The sequence below is a fragment of the Rattus norvegicus genome, chromosome 11 (genome assembly GCF_036323735.1).
Source record: "Rattus norvegicus strain BN/NHsdMcwi chromosome 11, GRCr8, whole genome shotgun sequence".
Classification (NCBI taxonomy): Eukaryota; Metazoa; Chordata; class Mammalia; order Rodentia; family Muridae; genus Rattus; species Rattus norvegicus.
Genome location: NC_086029.1, coordinates 78456882 through 78477053, shown reverse-complemented (window position 1 = coordinate 78477053; position 20172 = coordinate 78456882). Strand labels below are relative to the sequence as shown.

Genomic DNA, 20172 nt, shown 5'->3' with positions numbered 1-20172 from the left:
CCTATGACGTTAAATGTGACTTTTAAGTGGCTCCTTTGTGCCCCATTATATAGCAGAATGTACTTTAAGATGTTCCTGTCTGCTGTGTTCAAATGGGTTGGGGGATGTGGCTAGATGCTTTCCACTCAGTGTTCAGTTGGCACTGAACAGGGGGCAAAGGCGGGCTTCTCAATTGCTTGTGAGCTTCAAACGTGTATGCCCAAGTGTGTAACTATTATCTATCTAGATTATTATATTCCTAGAAGGAGGTCACCAGGTCAACCGTGTTCGAATTATCATCAGCACTCACTGGAGACCTGAGTCACTCCGGGGTCTTGTGACAGCAACCTGCTGCTCTGTCTTCCAGGCTAAGGTACCCTCAGGGTCACTGCACTCAACACTTGAGTTACAACACTTCTCCCAGGCTGTTCCTGACATCTCCTCCCTCTAAGGTCTTCAAGGTCTTCCTGCTTTGAGGGCAAGGGCCTCATCTCACCCTGGGTTCAGCATTTAGTCAGAGTCTTACATTCGTGGAGTGACAGAGTGAAAGGCTTTTGACCCACAGGCACTAGGTTTGTAGAGAGGTGGCTTTTTATAAGTCTCTGTCTTTCAAAACCAAGCAAGTTTACCTTTTAGAAGATCCGGTAGGTGAGAGGGTGGTGTCTCTTTACTGTAATTAGCGTGTTTGCCGGTGATCCTGAACATAAGTTTGTATTCAACGGGAGTTCCCGCCTTTTCCTGGTGGCTATTCTTTGACTGTTTCAGAGCTGAGCCCTGGCTGTCCTGGAACCAGGCTGGCCTTGAACTCACAGAGATCCATCTGCCTCCGCACCCTGAGTGCTGTGTCTAAAGACCTGCACCTCCACCGCCTTGTGTGTTTTATTCACTTCTCAAGACAATTCTTTATATGATGGATGCGCGCCCCCCCCCCCTTTATTGCCCGTGTCTGCTCTGCTCCAGACGGACTTTTTTTATAATGAATCAGCCAGTGCTCTACATTTATTCTCATTTGTCTTTGGTGGCGTCCTTTCGTGTGTCTCTGTGTGTTCTTGTGTCTTCTTGCATCCATTTTGAGGGCACATGTTAAGTCGTAGCTTTGGGGCTAGTAAACCAACTCAAAAGCCCCATCTTGGCACTAATACACACTTCAGTGTTTGAAACCACCTCCCAGACAGCAGCTCCTCACTTCCAGTTTGCGTGGGGGCTGCTGCTGTTGCCCTTGCGGCTGCTGTTGCTTTGTTGCTTACCTCCCACCACGGTGTCTCCCTCTACAGCTCACTCACCGCGCTATACAGCCCAAGCTTGCCGTGAACTTGAGGCAATCCTCCTGCCTCAGCCTCCACATGAGTTACAGGCATGCTGACATAAGTTGTATATATTTTATGTAGCGTATGATGTTTCTGCATATGTATATATTATATATCAATCAGAATATTGACCATTTCTTTGTAATTGAAGTATTAAAATACTTTCACCTATTTCTTTTGAAATACATGGTACATTGTTTTCCTATTGTGATAGGATTCCAGAACATCTCCTATCTAACTATGACTTCATTCTCTAAAACCACTCTTTCCCTGTCAGTCCATCCTGACTGTTCTCCCAGCTTTTGGCAACCACTAGTCTACTCTGATCTTCTGTTATTCTTCTTTTCTCAGGATCTTTGAATCTTATTCATCTAAAAAGTTACACGGAGTGCTCATTTTAAAGAAAGCCTTCTGGCGTGAGGCAGAGGATCTCAGAATTCAAGGCCAGCCTGGTTAACATGGTGATTTCCAGGACAGCCAGGACTACACAGAGAGTTCCTGTCTCAAAAAAAAATAAATAAATAAAAGGCTAGGTTGTGGATAATGAACACCTTTAATCCACTACTTGAGAGGCCGAGGCAGGTGGATCTCTAGAGTTCAAGGTCTGCCTTCTCTTCAGAGCTACTTCAGGACAGGACAGCCAAGAAAGTCTGTCTAGGGGGGAAGAAAGGAAAGAAAACAAACCCATTTGAGGGGTGTGCATGTGTGTGTGTTCATGTATGCATGCTCGTCTGTGTCTGTCTGTGTGGTCCCTGCACATGAAGAAGTATGCTTCTATATGAGCCATATGTGCCTACAGAGACCAGAACAAGGTGTTGAGTACTGCCTGACTCTCTGCCTTAGGCATGGTTGTAGGTCTTCGATGAACTAGTAGTTCAAGGTCTCAGGATCCTGGGGCTCCTGTAGGCAGGTACAGCCAGGCTGCCTTTGCGTTAGAGATCTGAACTCAGATCCTTGTATGTGCAGGGTAAGCACCATTACCTACTGAATGAACTTGGACTCTCCTTGGCTGAGATTTTTAGATGAAAATTCATTAAGCCCCAAAAATCAAGTTTGGAAAGAAGTTTATGTTGTTGTAAAATCACCTCTCTATACAAAAATATAATATCTTACCAAGTCCATCAGCAAAAAAGAATTGTAGTTTTTCATTACTGCTAGTATAAAGAAAATATTTTTGCCATATATTCAGTATATATAATGGGTAATTGAAACAGGGTCCCTCTATATAGCCTCATTGTGTCTTATTGTTTTATACATAGATAAAAGCCATTTCCTTACTCTCTATGTTGATTTGTGTCCACTCGTGTGGTGTAGGTGATTGGTTGGTCGGCCAGTCCTGTAAGTCTTATAGAAAGACAGGTACATAAATTTGTAAACAAAAAAAAAATTTGTTGTTTCTTTTGTGTTGAATTGTATTGTCTGACTGTCTGTCTGTGTGGTGCCTGAACATGAAGATAGATATATTTCTTATATCTATCTTAGGGCTTATTTAGAATTTTTGAGATGCTTGAGTAATATTAATAACAGTAATATTAATAACTGGTCTTTAAAAGTAATTGACTATTTCTTTTTTACTAATATGCAGAAAACATTTTTTTTAAATATGTGAGTACACTATCACTCTCTTCAGACACACCAGAAGAGGGCATTGGATCCCACTACAGATGGTTATGAGCCACCGTGTGGTTGCTGGGAATTGAACTCGGGACCTCTGGAAGAGCCATCTCTCCAGCCCCAGAAACCATAAAAGTTTCACATGTTAATGGAGTACCATGTTCAATATATCTAGACATTGCTAAGGTTCAAGTCAGTTGAGCATACTTATCTCTGAATTTCTGTCAGTTCTTTGTGGTGAAACTTTCAAAATTCTTTCTCTTAGCCCTTTGAAATGTTAAATGACGATCCATACTTACAGCCTGCTTTTAAAACTGTTTTTTAAAAACTAGACATGGCAGTATTTACTCTCAGTACTTGGGAGGCAGAGGTGGCCAGATCTCTTGGAGTTTGAGGACAGCCTGTTCTACACAGTGAGACTCTGTCTCCAAAAACCAAAACATAATGACGTCCTGAGTTTATTTCGGGACACAGGTAGTAAATTACATGTAGGGTTTTTTTGTTTTTTTGTTTGTTTGTTTTATTTTATTTTATTTTTTGGTTCTTTTTTTCAGAGCTGGGGACCGAACCCAGGGCCTTGCGCTTCCTAGGCAAGCGCTCTACCACTGAGCTAAATCCCCAGCCCCTACATGTAGGTTTTTAAACCCATTTTAGCCAAATTCATTTGTCACCGTTCGTGCTGGCACCGATGGCAGCGATGTGTGTGTCCACTCGCGTCCTGTTTTTTAGGTTTAAAAGCAAACTCATTTTGTTCTTTGCTGTGAAATCTTGGATTGGAGTTGCAGCTTCTTGCCTAACACTTGGCAGTTAGTGGTTGAAAGTCGGAGCTGCCCTGACTGCTTATCACTGAATAAAAGAAGCGGTGACAGAGTCAGAAAGGAGTAATCCCACTGCACAGAGTGAAGCGGGAAGCCAGCAAGCCACCGGAGGGGCTGTCACCAGTGGAATCAGAGCTCCGCTTTGTGTTGCTGCACTCGATACAGTGAAGGGTTCTATTTTCAAACCATCACATAAATGAAAAGATCTGTCATTCCGTTCATTCCGCTTGTTTCATTTTCCCAGGCAGCAACAATTCTCAAGTGGAAATTTCACATTTTAGATTCTCATTTTTAATGTGCAGAGTTTGCTGTGACAGGAAATGCAGGCCTCTAATGAGGCCAAATTTTGAAGCCCGCGTGCAGGTTTGCTGGGGTGAATGGCACCACCGACTGACCTGTCCTGTTCCTTCCACCCCAGGGCCAGTTTCTCAGTCAGGGCCTTCAGTGTTCGGTTGGAGTGAGTTCTGGGAAGGGGAAACTCACGGGCTAACGATCAGAAATGGCTCCCGTTCCTAGCATCCTGAAATTCTCCTGCTACATACATTCTTGTCAAAATTCTCTTTACTGTTAGTTCTACGGTGAATTCTGTGGATGCCAGTGCTGTTAAGAGCTTGTATCTGTGGCTTGCCAGGCACTGTTCTTAAGTGCATCACAGCAGTTCTCAAAAATGGAATGGTTTTTAAGTTTATAGATGTTTGTGTTTTAGGTCAGTGTAGCCTGCTGAAGTTTCCCGCTTCAGAAAGTCAAGTGACAAATTGACCAAGTTAAGTAGATTAGGTGACATGCTTCTGCTTGTCAGTAGTGTACTGCTTCTGTCCCGTCTCTGTTTCAAGAAAAAGAAGGTAAGAGATAAAGATGATTGGGCCGTGTTAAGGAGTGAGAAAAGAGGGGGAAGATAGAGGCTGTTAAGGAAGATCTCGGATATCCCTCTGCTGACTGCTCTAATTTTGAAAAGGTTCCAAGTCAATACTGGGAAGAGTAAGAAGGACTAATAATAGTGCCTGACATTTACTGAGCATGTGCTGTAGGTTAGGCCCTAAGCTGCCCTCCCCTCCTCAAAGGGCTGTATGCTTTGCAAAGGACTTCATGATTCTATTTCTTTTTTTTTTTCTTTTTTTTTCTTTTCTTTTCTTTTCTTTTTTTCAGAGCTGGGGACTGAACCCAGGGCCTTGCGCTTGCTAGGCAAGCGCTCTACCACTGAGCCAAATCCCCAACCCTATGATTCTATTTCTTAAATATTAATTTCCCCTGTGATTACTTAAAACGCTCTGTGACTTTCAGATTTCCTTTCATTTAGTCTCCTCTTGACTCCCCGACATCAGACAAGCTAGCACACACAGCTCAGCCTTCCCTCACCATAAGGACAGCTGTGACAACGGGTCTGCATGTTCTCTCTCATTCTAGAGAAAGCTTCCTCTTTGTCTGAAGTGGGGATTTTTTGGGGCGTGTGTGTGTGTGTGTGTGTGTGTGTGTTGTGTGTGTGTTGTGTGTGTGTTTGTTTTTGTTTTTGCGATTGTATATATTGGTTACTTTCACATGTGTGTGATCCAGTACCACATAGAGCTTAATAGAGCAGAATTTTATTTTGGCTCTTGATTTAAAGTGTAGGCGGATGAGCTTAATCCCAGTGCTCAGGAGGCAGAGGCAGGTGATCTCTGAGTTCAAGGCCAGCCTGCCTGGTCTATAGAGTTAGGTCCAGGACAGCCAGAGCTATGCAGAGAGCCCCTGTCTTAAAGAAAGAAAAAAAGCAGGATGCGGGTGGAGTGCATTATTGTGGGCGGAATGTGACAGCTGGATTGGCTTGGTCTGTGGTGGTGCCATTTGTCACGTACTTGCTGTTTGTGACTGGGTCATAGAGCAGCCGGTGCAGACTTGAACTGAGCCAGACTATGTAATCTTCTAGCCTTACCCTTTTAGACCTATGTCTACCCACTAGACCTCATGTCCAGCAGGCCTCACACCTGCCTTAGTTAGGGTTTCATTGCTGTTAGCAGACACCATGACCACAGCAACTCTTATGAAGGACAAGAGTTAATTAGGGCTGGCTTACAGTTTCAGAGGTTCAGTCCATTACCGCCATGGTGTAAATCAAGGTGGCGTGCAGCCAGACATGGTCCTTGAAAAGGAACTAAGCGTTCTACATCCAGACCAGCAGGAAGAAAGTGACACTGGGCCTGGCATGAACATCTGAACCCTGAAGCTCATCCCCAATGACACAGTTCTTCCAACAAGGCCACACCTCCACTCCCTAAGGACCTAGAGGACCATTTTCATTCAAACCACCACAGCAACCTTCTAAAACAGTACCCTGTTTGCTTTCTGTAGCTGAGGACCAAGGTTTCGAACACATTCACTTGCTGGGGACATTCCATATTTAAGCCATAGCACAGGGTCTTGCCTTTTAGCCCAGGCTGGCCTTGAACAGACTGTCCTCACACCTCAACCTCTTGAGGTTTTACAAGCATCATTGGCCTTACTGAGTTACATTGTTAGCTCCAGACCATTATCTTTTTCTTTTGTGTCCCTACAAGCCTAAGTACATTGCTAATCACAAATTATGTGCTTGGTAAATGATCCTGCGCCATCTGAGTTAGTGAATAAATGAACAGACACTGAATTAGCATTGTCCGGCTAGTGCTTCTTAGGAGCATGTTTGTAAACATGCAGTGCAGAGAGGAAATCTTCCTAAAGTTACTTATTGCCTTAAGTTTTTTTTATCTTTTAATTTAAACTTTCTTTTTACTCTCAAGCTCTTTGAACATAGGATCACTTCACACTTAAAAATTCCTGAAGACTCCAATAATGCAGGCTCTCTCCAGTGATGCTTTCCTTATTTAAAACAGCAAGGGCCCCAGAGATGCACTCTCTCTCATACTTTCCTTGTGTAAAACACGGTGCTTTAGTGTACACAACCTAAGAAACAGAAGTGTTTCTGGGTGATGTGGTGCAGACCTTTAGTCTGAAGGCTGAGGTAGGTGCGTCTTTATAAATGTGAGGCCCATCTGGTCTGCATAGGGAGTCCCAGTGCTCAGTCCAGCCTGGCCATGGTAGGGATGGAATGGTGTGGTTCCCACCCCTAGAACAGAGCCACCAGGGCATGGGCCTCCACAAGTGTTAATGGCATAAGGCTGTGGGCATGGGGCTTGTTTGTATAATAATGTACGTACTTTTATGTTCCTCCTTCAAGGGATGTCCTCTCTGCCTAGGGTAATGACTCCATGATAATCAGAGACAGCATGAGTCTGGGAGGTGAGGGTGTGCCTATGTCTTAGCAAAATGGTAGAATGCTGTGACCTTCAGGACAGCCCTTAAGGCTGTGGGAAAGAATGTTGAAAACATGAGTTTGAAAAATATATAATTTCTCAACTATGCAAAATAAAAGGATGCAATGTGATTTGTATAAGGAGCTTTACAGAGCTAAAGGAACAGAGGCAGCTGCACCATGAGCCAGCTTGTCAGAAAGATACAAAGACAAGCAGATTCCTGAGTTCAAGGGAGTTTAGGTCCAGGCACAGGTGTGTAGGAATGGTGATTTCAGGGCGGGGTCCCACCTCGGTTTCTTACTGTCTATGCTTGTGTTTGCTGTCTCTAAGAATCAAGGGGCCTAGGGGTCATGGGATGCTGATTCGTGGGATGATCAAAAGGGAATCTGGAGTAATTACTGAATTGACATGTAAATAAAAGACTGGCCTTTGATCTGCAAGAGATGAGTGATCCAGAGAGTTTTTAGAATTAATTTTAAAAAAAAAAGAAGAAGACTGTCTTGAACAGAGAGCAGTCTGGAACGCTGTCTTGAGCAGAACACAGGCTATGAGCTTGTAACCCACCATTTGACTTTGAGTTGTTTGTTCTGTTGCTTTCAAACACTCCTTCTCACAGAGCCCCTCTCCAAGCCAAGGCTGGTCCTTGGCAATACAGTGACCGGTCTCATACAAAGATATAATAAACACATGTTCCACCCAAGTGTCCAGGCAGTCACGAGCTCTGACCAAACACCCAGCAAGAAGCCATTTAAGGGAGGAAGGATTCCTCTTGGCCTTGGATTAGTGGATGCTATCTATCCCTCACTGCAGCAGCACTGAGGTGAATCCTGCCACATTGGACCTTGTTCTCTCTCTCTCTCTCTCTCTCTCTCTCTCTCTCTCTCTCTCTCTCTCTCTCTCTCTCCCCCTCCCTCCCTCCCTTCCCCCCACCCCCCATCCCCCATCCCCCACCCCGCCTCCACTCTGTCCATGCCATTCTTGTTCAGAGTGAGTCTTCTTCCTAGGTTAAACATCTCTGAATATGTTTCCACAGCATGCCCAGAGGTGTGTCCTGGGTGATTCTGATTTCAGACGAGTCAGCAGTAAAGATGAGCCAGCACAGTCTGCTAGAGAACACACACTCTCATGAGCCAGCGAGAGCAAGAGAGGCAGATAATGTTTGAGCATTACTAGGAGTGGACACAGATCCCCAGAGTAGGGAACTGGATCATACTACAATGAGATGGTCTTTTACCCTTCCTTTCTCCTCCTCCCTCTGTGTCCCTCTCTCTCTCCTTTCTTCCTGTCTCTTCTCTTTCTGTCTCCCTGCACTCCTATTTTCACCATGTACCCTCAAACCCAAGATCCTTCTCCCTCAATTTTCATGCCATGCTAGGACTTGGAGGGTAGTCAGTCACTAATCTTAAGAACACAACCATGTTCTTTTTTTTATTGTGAATGATATAAATTGTTCTATGAGCAAGTACATAATTAATTTTTAAATATTGGTTAATGCTATCTTGGTCAAACTTACCTTTTAAAAAAAAGTATTTAGAGACTGTACTTACTGAACCGTGTGTTCTCTTACCTTGCAGTTCCTCAGTTTGAAACCGAATGCAGTTACGTGGATGCTACACTTGAGGAGTTTTTGGCCTGGAACTGCGACCAGTCTAGAATCTCTGGACCATTTAAAAAGTATGATCATTCCAAATTCTGGGCTTATGCTGACTATAAATATTTTGTCACTCTATTTGAGGACAAGACGGATGTTTTCCAGGTGAGTTGCACATTCTTTTTAGTTTTGGTAAGAATTTGATTCCGAGAGCCATCCTAAATTAGAGTTTTGCTGGTCCCTTCTCTCTTAACTGCCTGTTTCTCCTGTAAGTAGTCATGAAAGTCCTGACCGGTTTACCCACTGAAGCCAAAGGCCTACTCCACAGAGGCTGACATTTGGCTTACACAGGTGAGTAGCAATATTCTGTATTTCTCTGCTCACCACCTTCACCTTTAAACACTGCCTGCGAAGTTTAGATTGTGCTAGAAGTGTAGACTGCAGTGGGACTTACTTTCCCTTTGGCCTACATGGGAACTCATGTTCTGTCATCAGTGCAGGTCGTTAAGGAAGCTGCTCCGTGCAGAGGCGATGACCAGAGACCTCTGCCTTCAGTCTCTGCTCAGGTTCTGTGTACTTTTCCCCGGGTGGTTTACAGGCTGAGGCGGAGCAAAGCCCTGCCGAAGTGTAGGAATACTTGTGGAAATAAGAATGTGGATGTTCTCTGACATACCTGAAGAGGGTTTGTAGACTACCATGTCTTTTTTCTCCTGAGTGTATTCTACCTCAAATTTCAGTTTGTTTGGTGGCGTGAGTTGCAGATTCCTGCTCTGGTTTCTGTTCTGCCTTAAGTGTGGATGGGGGAAGAGGGCGTGGCCTCAGGGAGCTTGTTAACATGACTGCCTTGACCCTAACAGGTAGAGTGATGGCGTCTGTCATCTGTAGAAAGAAGTATTTCCCCTTTAGTCTGGCTACTCCTACCTCATATCCTCTGCTCCCCTCCGCCTGCCCTGCCTGCGACCCATGTCTGCCCTGCCCTGGACCCTTCTCCTGGGTGTGATGTGTGATGCTCTTTGGCTGTTAGACCGCTCCTGCTCAACCTGTGTCTTTCCTTTTCTTACTGAATCAAGGAATTCACATAGTTACTATAAATATTTTGTGATTTTCATTTATTCACCGTCCTCATCTCTGTCTCCTGATCGTGGGATTCAGACTGCACCATCACATGCAGAGCCTCTGTCCTTAGGGCCATGAAATAAATGTGATTGTGAAAATGTTCAGTAAATGTACCTACATGGCCATCTTTAAGTGGTTTTACTGATCTTCTGAGTGGTAAGGGTTCTTATAATTTTAAGTCACATTATGGATCTTTAACCCTGGAACTCACAGATTTCATAATTAACTTTTAGCTCCTCGGTCTTCCCCATCCCCTCACCCCTCTGTAGACTGGACCTTCACCTCCCACCACATTTCAGTAATTTCTTGTGCAATAAGGTACCAATCCCATGTCCCTGGTTCCTGTCTAAGTGCCTTAAAGTCCTCACCATAACCCTATGATTTAATAGTTATTTCTGTTTTAAGAACAATAAGACACAAGGAGGTTGTGTAAACCTTTTCTCAGAAGGGGTCTGTTGAAGTTAGATGAAGCACTCCTGGCGGTTCCGCGTCAAGCTCATGCCAGCTTTTACGCCTCCCAGTAGACTTGGTCAAGGTGCTTGCTTCGTCCCAGGCATAGCTACCACAGGCACACATGGCCAGGCCATTAAGTATGGTAGTAAGCTGGAGCTCTAAGCCCTTTATAAAATCTGGTTTTTTTAGTTAAATGAGTTTGTTGGTTCACATTCTGGTAGTTAGTTCTGTTCTGAATAGTCAAGCTATTAATATTGTATCAAGACTGTTAATTTTAAAATATTATACTTCATCCGTCAGTTTTCTTTGTTCATCAGAGTCACCTAAGTTCTAGCCTTGCTTTAGAAACACAGTTATCTTAGTTACTAAGTCGTGCTTGTTACTGCCTCCAGCTTTTCTATTGGCTTGAGGTAATTGGTGAGTAACCAATCAGGAGATCAAGGGTAGCTTGAGCTATGTCCAGTCTCTGGGCTACATATGACCCTGTCAAGAAGCCAAAAACTAAAACAAAAAAATAGACAGCGTAGTAAGCCTGTTATATGTTAACAACAAATGGTATTTTAAGAAAATATACCTTGAAATTTAACATGATTCGAAGAGTGGGCTGGTTTGCTTATTTTGCAAGTCATCTTACTGCCTGGCTGTTGAGGACACTTAGAGTCTCATGTCTACTGCTCCTCATAGTGGGTGCAGTTTGTTGGTCTGCAAGAGATGAAGAAGATCTCGTTTCACATATGCACAGCTAAGGAGGATGTGACAATCTTCTCAGAGTACTGTGAGATTTTTAAGAATATCGCACCAAACGTGGAGAGGGCTATTTCCTTAGAAGTTCGTTAGTTGCAATTTAGACTCTGAGTTTACAGTGGAAGAACTCTTTGTATTGTATCCCTACAACAAACTCCCCCAGCCCAGCTTACACAGTGGATCTTAGGAAATGTCAGACATTAGCTATCTGGAAATGTTGGGCTCCTGAATTGTGGAGCACTTCTCCATGTTGCCGTGCTTCAGTGGGCTCGATGCACTTCATCACCTAAGAAGTCACACTGTCAGTACCACACCATTCTTTCAAGAAAAGGTTTCAGGACTCAGGAGCTCCCCAAGTTGTGTGTCTCAGGGTGCAGTTCCCGGTGTCACTGTCATGTGGCTAAAACACTTGCTGACTTATCTTGTGGTTTACTCTTTTAATTGTTGATTGTTTTATAAAGTATAAAATTTGGTTTGTATTTGGTGGTTTTTTTCTAACCATTTTTTTGTCCTTGGTTTCTGGTTTGACTCCATTGTGGTCAGAAAACATAATTCTCATTATTTCAGTCAGCTTAAATATGTAAGTTTATCTCCTAGCCCCAAGGATGGTGAATATTGATAACTGTCCCATGTAAACTTAGAAAATACACATCTCATGTTAGGTGGAGTACCTCATAAGTCTGCTTGAAGTCAGACTGGGGTTCAAGTGACCTATATTCTCACTGACTTCTGCACATTGTCTTGTCTGTGGTAAAGAGAGGGACACTATAAGCTACATTCTCACTGACTTCTATACGTTTGTCTGTGGTATAGAGCCCTCTGTCAGCATTGCCCTTTTTTTTTTTTAGATAGGTCAGGTTTTGCTTCATACACTTGGTTTTATTGACCTTTTATTATGATGAAATGAATTTACTTTGAAATATTCCTTATTCTGATTCAATTTACCTTGTTTTGTTTGCCTTTGATTAATATTAGTACAAAATAGAAATGTTTCATGCAGAATTTAATTTCCTTAAAATCCTAGAACATCCAAACTAATTTATAGTGACAAAGTAAGTTGTTGGTCACCAGAGAATGAGGTTTATAGGAAGACATGAGTCATGAAGGGATACTGGAGAAGTTTTGAACATGGTCAGAATGCGTCATCTTGATGGAGTCTCAGGATGCAGGTCGATCAGATTTATCAATCATATGCTTTACATATGTGCTGTTCACTATACATTAAATTATACCTCAGTAATACCTTTAAAAATAGTATAACACTTAGGGCTGGAGAGAAGGTTATGCAGTTAAAAGCACTGACTGCTTATCCGAAGGACCCAGGTTTGATTTCCAGCACCTACTGGTGCAGCACAGACCACACATCACAACCATCTGTAGCTCCGGTTCCAGGAATCTGATGTCCTCTTCTGGCCTCCATGAGAATCAGGCATGCATTTGGGGCCTAGGCAAACTCACAGGAAAAACACCCATACACATAAAATAAAGATAATTCTTTAAAAATACAGTACTATTAGTACATTTTAATTGCACTGTCTTGACACTAGCAGTTTTGTTCCCCGTTGGGTACACACGATCAGCACAAATGTCAACAGTGAAGCAGACAGATAACAGTGTAGTAGTGTTGTGAAGACAGTCTTGACGTTACAGATCCAAAGGGCCAGGAAGAGCCTTATGTAAGGATAGCATTTAAGGCCCTCCCCAGCACCCCAAAGCCCAATGGCTTTGCTTGCATGAGCCACCATCTGGTCTCCTCCTTGACTCCCCAGCAGACTATGTTCTCTCCCACCTTCTGACCATTGCTCAGACCCTCTTGAGTTTTGTCTAGTAAGTTCTACTTCTTAGGGCTGGCTCAGATTTAGCCTTGGCTGTGAAATCTCAGCCACCCAAACACATACGTCCCTGGCTGGCATTCTTTGTGTCCTATTTGTACTGGTGTTTCATAGAATTGCATCTTGGTCCTCTAACACTCTGGGCTGTGTGCTTTCCTTTCCCCTCAGAGCTGCTGGCATAGGACTGAGCGTGGACTAGGTATTTGAATGACTGCATTCTTAGTCTTTGGCATTCTTTAAAGAACATTTTGATTAAACCGCTGGCTTTGCCCTTGTCAAATATTCTGTGTCTTCTAGGTAATCAAGTGTAACATCTGTCAATTTTGATAAGGAATTTCTAGCTCTCTTCAGCCTTTTACCAAGTTTATAAGTTTTAACTCAGCCTCTGTTGGAGGTCTCCATCTACTTAATCTTTTCTTCCATAAAGGAGATTAATTCTCTGTTAAATATGCAGTGAATTCGGGAGAGTGATACACAAGTTGGGCAGAAGTGCTGCTCCAATTGTCACTAGATCTCCCCACAGTAAACTGCCTTTTGATGACCAGGGCGAATTGAGTGAAATCGTCATGGACAGATACGGGGCAGACAATTTCAAAACAAAAAACAAAACACAACAACAACAACAAATGCAGTGATTATATATTGGCTGGTAAATGATGTGAGTGGGAAGTAGCTGGCAGCCTTGCAGCTGCCTGAAGTCATTGGCACCAGGCTCTTGTGTATGATAAAATTAGTCTCCTTGGTTCTCTACTCACCCATTCATGCTACTGGCTCAGCAAAGCATGTCTGCACCTTTCTCTTCACTGCCCGAGGAAGGTAGGGAATTTGTGAGAAACATTACCTTTATCCCTTGCAGTTATTGATAACGTTCTTAAAATTGAGGTTATGAAGGATCAACATATAATGAAAGGAATTTCGTACCAAAAGACTGTTTCCCAGGTAGATTCTATTTCGTGTTATGATTGAGGTTGGCTGTGGAGAGTCAGGAGTCTTATTAAGTCACCAGGATATCGAATCTGCAAAAGCAATAGATGGAAGATTAGTTCAGCCCTGTTGGACTTTGTAACATGGCTGTGTGAATGTGTTGAAATAGAGGCAGCTGTTTCGGAAATGATTAAAGGAGTCTCAGGCGGGGATGCTTTCTGATGAGACAGAGCAGCACCTAAGAATTCATGAGCTTAAAAAAATAGACAATAGAATTTAGGCACCAATCTATTCAGTAAGTAGAGACTTAATGACCTTCTCTTTCCGTACCCAAGGTACAGAAAACTAAGTAATTTAATCGTAGATTTCTAAATGATTTTTTTTTTTTGTCATTATTGGTTTTTTGTGGTAGTCTGGCAAGGTCATTTTCCCAAGGGAAAAGGAAAATTTTTAAATTTTATAAATTAATTGTAGTTAACAATCTTTTTTTTTTTTTTTTTTAAGATTTCTTTCTTTCATGTATGTGGGTACACTGTCACTTCAGACACATCAGAAGAGGGCGATCCCATTACAGATGGTTGTGAGCCACCATGTGGTTGCTGGGAATTGAACTCAGGACCTCTGGAAGAGCAGTCGGTGCTCTTAACTGCTGAGCCATCTCTCCAGCCTTTGGTATTTTTAAGAGTTCTAGTTTTATTGCTCTGACCAACATTAATTTTTTTATTCAGGTGTACGTTTGTTGTGGAATTATGAATAGTTGTTTTTTTCTGTAGTCTGACCGGGAAATGGAAACTAACCAGAGTAAGACAGTGGGTCAAAGACTGACAGGAACATTGCAGAGCTGGGCATTCACAGTCCAGTGTAGGAGCTGTCAAGGTCAGCCATTTCAACCCTGGGCTGTAGATCCTTACCTACAGAGTAGGCAAGGGTAACAAGGAACCTGTTTAAATGTTCTCTAACTTAATATTGTATAAAACTAAGTAATTTAATCATGGATTTCTAAATGATTTTTTTTTTTGGTCATTATTGGTTTTTGTGGTAGTCTGGCAGAAACCATTATCCTGTCTTAAAACCTACTGGTTTTCTTTAATGTTTTGGTGGTGGTGGTGGTGGTGGTGGTGGTGGTGGTGGTGGTGGTGGTGGTTGTTAAAACTGTAAAAAAAAAAAAAGTATGGGTAAGTTGGTTGTGTGTTCAGTTGAACTTATTCATAGGGACGGGTTTAAGAGCGTTTCGAATCCTGGCATGGTGTCATATACCTTTAATCCCGGCAAAGACTGAAACAGGAAGATCTGAGCCAGGACTGCACAGTCTCAAAAAACCAACCAACCAAACAAACAAACAAAACAAGCAAATAAGAACTCTTTAGGTCTTGAGTAAAAATAGATGGAGGAACTCGTATGAATAACCCCGCAGTGTTTTGAAAGTGCTGTGTTCACCACCATAGATATTGGAGAAGTGACCCTAATGAGAGACTGAGCTCTCATGCTGTCATGGCACTTATGCTGTCTAGTTTTTAAGTCAGCTTGGCAAAAGATGGAGTCATTTGAGAGGAGGGAGCCTCAGTTGAGAGAATGTCTAAGATTAGGCTGGAGGGCCAAGCCCATTGTGGGTTATGTCATCCTAGGCTAATGATCATGGGGTGTACAAAAGCAGGCTTAGCTAACGGCTCCTGCACTGTCATGGTACCAAGAGCCAGGCATAGGCCTTCGGGATTCAAGAAAAAAAAAACATACTTGGGTCATACGTGTTACGAGAATGCCAACGCTTTACTGAGGTTCACAGAATATATATCCCAAGTTCATCGGGTAGAAAATTCCTGGAAGAACAGTGGAAAAACTGGTTTATGCCCTCAAGATAAAAAACAGGAACTGACTCGGCAATTTTACCGCCCAGGTGTTACCGCCCAGGTGTTACCGCCCAGGTGTTACCGCCCAGGTGTTACCGCCCAGGTGCTGGACCGAAAGGTCAGGATGTTCCTTTGTTAGGAACAAAAGCTTCCGCTGCAGCACAGGACTCAGCAGGGGGCAAGCACTGAGGAACCCGGAGGGCCTGACCCTGAGCAAGCAAACTGAGGAGGAAGCCGGTAACCAGCGTTCCTCCACGGCCTCTGCTCCAGTTCCCGCCCTGACTCCCTTGGTGCTGGACTGTTTCCTGGAAGTATAACTTTCCTCCCAAAGTTGCTTTCTTTGGTCGTGGTGTTTTACCACAGCAGTAGAAACCATAAAAAGGCAGCACTTTGAAACCTATTCAGAAACCCAGACTCGGAATCAAGAAGTATGTTTTCTACCAGAATGCAGATTGTAGCACACTCTGTAATGTTGTCACTAAATGTTGGGAATGGGTTAGGAGTGTAGTGCCCAAGCAAGAATAATGAGACATGTTTTTCTAAAAGATCTATTATATATGTGTGAGTGTGTGTGGGTGTGCATGTGTGCACACACACTGTCTGCACGTATACCCGTGTGCCAAGTGAGCCACCATGTGGTTACGGACATTGAACTCAGAACCTCTGGAAGAGCAGCCTGTGTTCACTGGTGGCTGAACCGCAGACATGCTTTTGTTAATTTGTATTTACTGCAGAGTTTAAAGGCTGTTGTTTAATGTATTAAGGACCCTTTTGCTTGCTTCCTTTTTGTTGTTGTTGCTTGAAAAAGACTCTCTCGTGTCTTACAGAGATCAACCTGCCTTTAGCCTCCCTGTGGCAGAACCTTTTTTAAAAAAAGAGTGTAACATTATCACACACACACACACACACACACACACACACACACTCATACACACGCTTCACAAACCTCTCTAATCTACTTCATTCCCCTGTTAACCCCCTTAAGTTCCTTCCCACAGTCATGGTTTTCATTCTGGGAGGAGTTTTGTTTTTGGAGACCTGCGAAGTTTACCCCGGATCCTCTGGGTTTGGAATTATCTATCTAGCAGGTACACGATGAGGATGCCTCTTCCTAGAGTCCTCACAGTTCTGAAACTCAGTGAAGGCTGATGATAGTCCTGAGAAGGATATGAATACCTCCACCCCTAAGGCTCAGGAGTCATCGCGGGGTGGGGACTCAGGTCACAGTGAGTAAAGGCACCTGCTGCCAACTCTGATAGCCTGGGCTTGATCCCCAGAACCCAAATGGGAGAGAGAACTGAGTCCCACAAATTCTTCTCTGTCCTTCACAGCTGTGCCACCACGCACACATTCACCCTCACTCACACACACAACTACACACTCACACACACAACTGTACACTCACACACACAACTACACACACACTCACAACTACACATACACACCATACACACCCACACACTCCATTAAAAAAAGAAGAAATTTTCAGTGTAGATCCTCATTTTTAGAATTTTATCTAGAAGAACCCAGTTGCCAAATATTGGCTTGGCATGAAAGTGGAGGCAGGAGGATTGACTGCCTGGAAGAGGCAACTTTAGGGAATAAATAGAGGTCTGATTAATCCTTGTTGCCAGTAATTGATGTCTACATTTGTCAGAAATGTAGTACCGTGCTCCAGAATAGTACACGTCATCATATTTAAGTTTTACCTCAGTGGTATTAAGTTGAAAAGAAAAACAGATAGGAGGAGGGGCGGCAGTTTCCAAATACTCGTTAGTGTTTTAGCAATGTCTCGCCCGTGAATGTTCACCTTCCCTGGTGTTAGGAAAGTACGGGACCTGCCTGGGAATCTTCAGATCTTGGAGAAACTGGACTACCATACGTCCATACCAGATGAAACCATCATTATGTATAAATCGTATACTATTTGTCTTGGGAGTGTTATTCATTTTGAGATGACCCATAAAGCAGGGCCATCTCAAGAGTCAGGAACACAAAGTGTCTCCCCTACTCTCCTGTTATAAACCAAGGTTGTTTTCATTGAGCAGTGCTCTTCTGTTCAGGAGATGTGCTGTGTTTGGTCTTACATGAAATGCTTGTGTGGAAGAGTGCACGAGTGTGCAGGTACATGTGTGTACATATGGAGGGGGAGTTGGAGACCAAAGGTCAGCACTTCGTGTTGTTCCTCAGGTGTACTCCTTGCTTTGTTTTGGGTTTTGAGGCATAGTCTCTCACTTGGCCCAAAACTCCTTGATTAGGTGAGACTGGCTAAGCCAAGGGCCCAGGTTTCTACCAGGGGCTGCCGGTCTCAGCTCAGTGTGTGTGGGCTCTGGGGGTGGAACTTGGGTCCTCATGCTTGTGCAGCAAGCATGTTACTGACTGAGCCATCTCCCCAAGTGTCCCTGGAAACACTGTCACTTTCATCCTACTTACCTAGACATCTCTAAAAACGCCTTATTATCCCATCAGCTTAAAATTCAGATACTTTGCAAGATCTTTGTCTTATGAGTTTAAACCAAACTTTAAAGCCATAATTGACTTTGCATCCTTGCAAAATCTAAACATAAGAAAGCATTCTACGTAAAACTTCCCCTAAATAATCTCATTCCTTTGTAAAAATACTTTATATTATAATTACATCACTCTCCTTCCCTTCCTCTATCCAGCTCTGCCCACATACTGCTCTTTCTCTTCTTAAAATCATAGCCTCTTTTTATTGTCACGTGTGTGTGTGTGTGTGTGTGTGTGTGTGTGTGTGTGTGAGAGAGAGAGAGAGAGAGAGAGAGAGAGGGAGAGGGGGAGAGAGAGAGAGAGAATGAATATATTCATGTTTCTAAACACCGCACCAGCTCTAGCTGGGTGGTAGTGGTACACTCCTCCTTAATCCCAGCATCAGGGGGCAAAGGCAGGTGGATCTCTGAGATCCAGAACAGCCAGAGCTACACAGAAAAACTCTGTCTTGGACAAATAACAGCAGCAACAGCACAGCCCGCGAAGTCTGTCTAATGCTACGTGGACGTGTTTTCAGGGCCGACCATTTGCTGTTGATAACCACTTGGTGTGTGCGTCCTCCCTCTCAATGCTCCTTAGTTGCCTACAGCTCTTCATTCAGAGTCCCTGCTCTCCTTGGCCTCCCACCTTCCACGTCGGCATGGCCTTCGGTGCCTACACTTAGGCAGTCTGTTAGTGAGCCTTGATAGGTGTGGTCCCCGACATTTTTAGGAAATGCAAGCTTCTTGTTCCTTTAGCACTCAAGTTTTATCCCTTTTTCTGCAGTGAGCCCTGGGCCTTTGGTGCCTAAGTTGGTTGTGGACGTATCAGATGGGACTGGGCTCCATAACGCTTCATTTGATAGGTGTGGTTTCCTTTAGTGGTTTAGGGCAGAGAGCAGAGTCAGTCACCTATGAATCACTGTTTCAAAGGACATTCTGTGACACATCTGCTTGAGACTGGTTCATAGGTATGAGCTGAGGCTCTAGTTTCGATCCCTTAGTGGTCATCGATGTGCAAAGGAGAAATAAAAAGTTTCCTTGATGAGGAATAAGAACTACACTTGTTTGTGGCTACTGATTGTATGTTCCCCTACAAGATGTGTGACTTCACTAGCTCAGGGCAGTTTGACCAGGTCTCTAGCAAGCGTGATACCCGTCCTCTTGAGTAGCACTCACATCCAGTCAGGGTCCTGTTGGTTGTTGCTGGTGTGTGCCACCCCTGCACCATGAGGGCTGCTGCACCATGCTGGTTGCTGTGGTGGGATGTGTCACAGCTGGGTAAGACTCTTGGCTCTCTCCCTCCTTTTGGAGTTTGTGTGGCACCAACTGTACCATGAAAGCTGGTCAGCAGGGAAGAAGTTTTCAGGTCATATCCAGCTCTGGTCCCCTGAGTCCAGGATTCCAAGTGTGTGGTATCTTCAACAATAAGGATTTCCCTTCTGCTTCAGGGGAGGGGCAGGCAACCAGGAACAATAGCAGCAGCTTATAATGTTTCTTGGACATCCCTGACTAGCCTACCGTTTCATTGGTTAAAATAATTTTTTTTCTAGTTTTCCTCAAAACCATCCGTTGAATGTCTTTTTAAAATCATTTCTTTTTTTAATAGAGCTGTTAATGTTCCCCTCAAAAGTAGGAGAATTTAGATTGCAGATAGAGGTTTTTTTTGAGGTGTTGGTGTTTATGTGAATATTCTACACATAAAAATATTTTTGTTTCATTCTTTAAAAAAAAAAAGAAAGAAAAACAGTAGTAATTAAAAGCACACCAGCACTCGCACGCTTGAGCTGCCGGTTGCTTTTCCTTTCTAGTCTAAGAGGTTGGGCAGGACCTGCCCCAGAACCCTGCCTCAGAGAGCACTAGGCTGGAGCAGTGTGCTTTTCTTATTACACTTAGGGATTCATGGCTTGGGGCAGAGAGCAGAGTCAGCCACCTATGAGTCACCGTTTCAGAAGCCATTCTGTGACATATCTGCTTGAGACTGGTTTATAGGTATGAGCCGAGGCTCTAGTATCGATGCCTTTAAATGACTGGGCTCCCCCAGAAAGCTTCTTTTATGTGGTCATCGAAGTGCAAAGGGGTAATAAAGTGCTTGTGCCTGCAAATACTGTGTCTCCCTAAAGGCCTGAAGCCTCCTGCGTTGAGACTCGATGACACTTCCACTGCCTGCAGTAAGTACTTTTACCCAGGTGGCT

General features: G+C 43.6%; 1 protein-coding gene and 1 non-coding gene across 4 annotated transcripts in view; both read left to right on the top strand.

Moving 5' to 3' along the window:
- Hspbap1 (HSPB1 associated protein 1) overlaps window positions 1–20172 on the top strand; it is a 54659-nt gene that overhangs the window by 22981 nt on the left and 11506 nt on the right. The window contains exons 1-2 of one of the 3 annotated variants that reach the window (XM_039087950.2): window positions 8612–8737; window positions 8849–8923. Coding sequence is in view for 2 of the 3 variants with exons in the window: in NM_134419.2 (NP_599246.2) it covers window positions 8556–8737 (182 nt within the window). In the remaining variant the exon portion in view is untranslated. Of the gene's footprint in view, window positions 1–8555; window positions 8738–8848; window positions 8924–8951; window positions 20149–20172 lie in introns of those variants that run through there. The other 2 variants (NM_134419.2, XM_039087949.2) reach the window with 2 other exon arrangements.
- LOC120095731 (small Cajal body-specific RNA 8) lies at window positions 13178–13308 on the top strand. Its single transcript, XR_005491525.1, has one exon. It is a non-coding gene; the product is annotated as a small Cajal body-specific RNA 8 (non-coding RNA).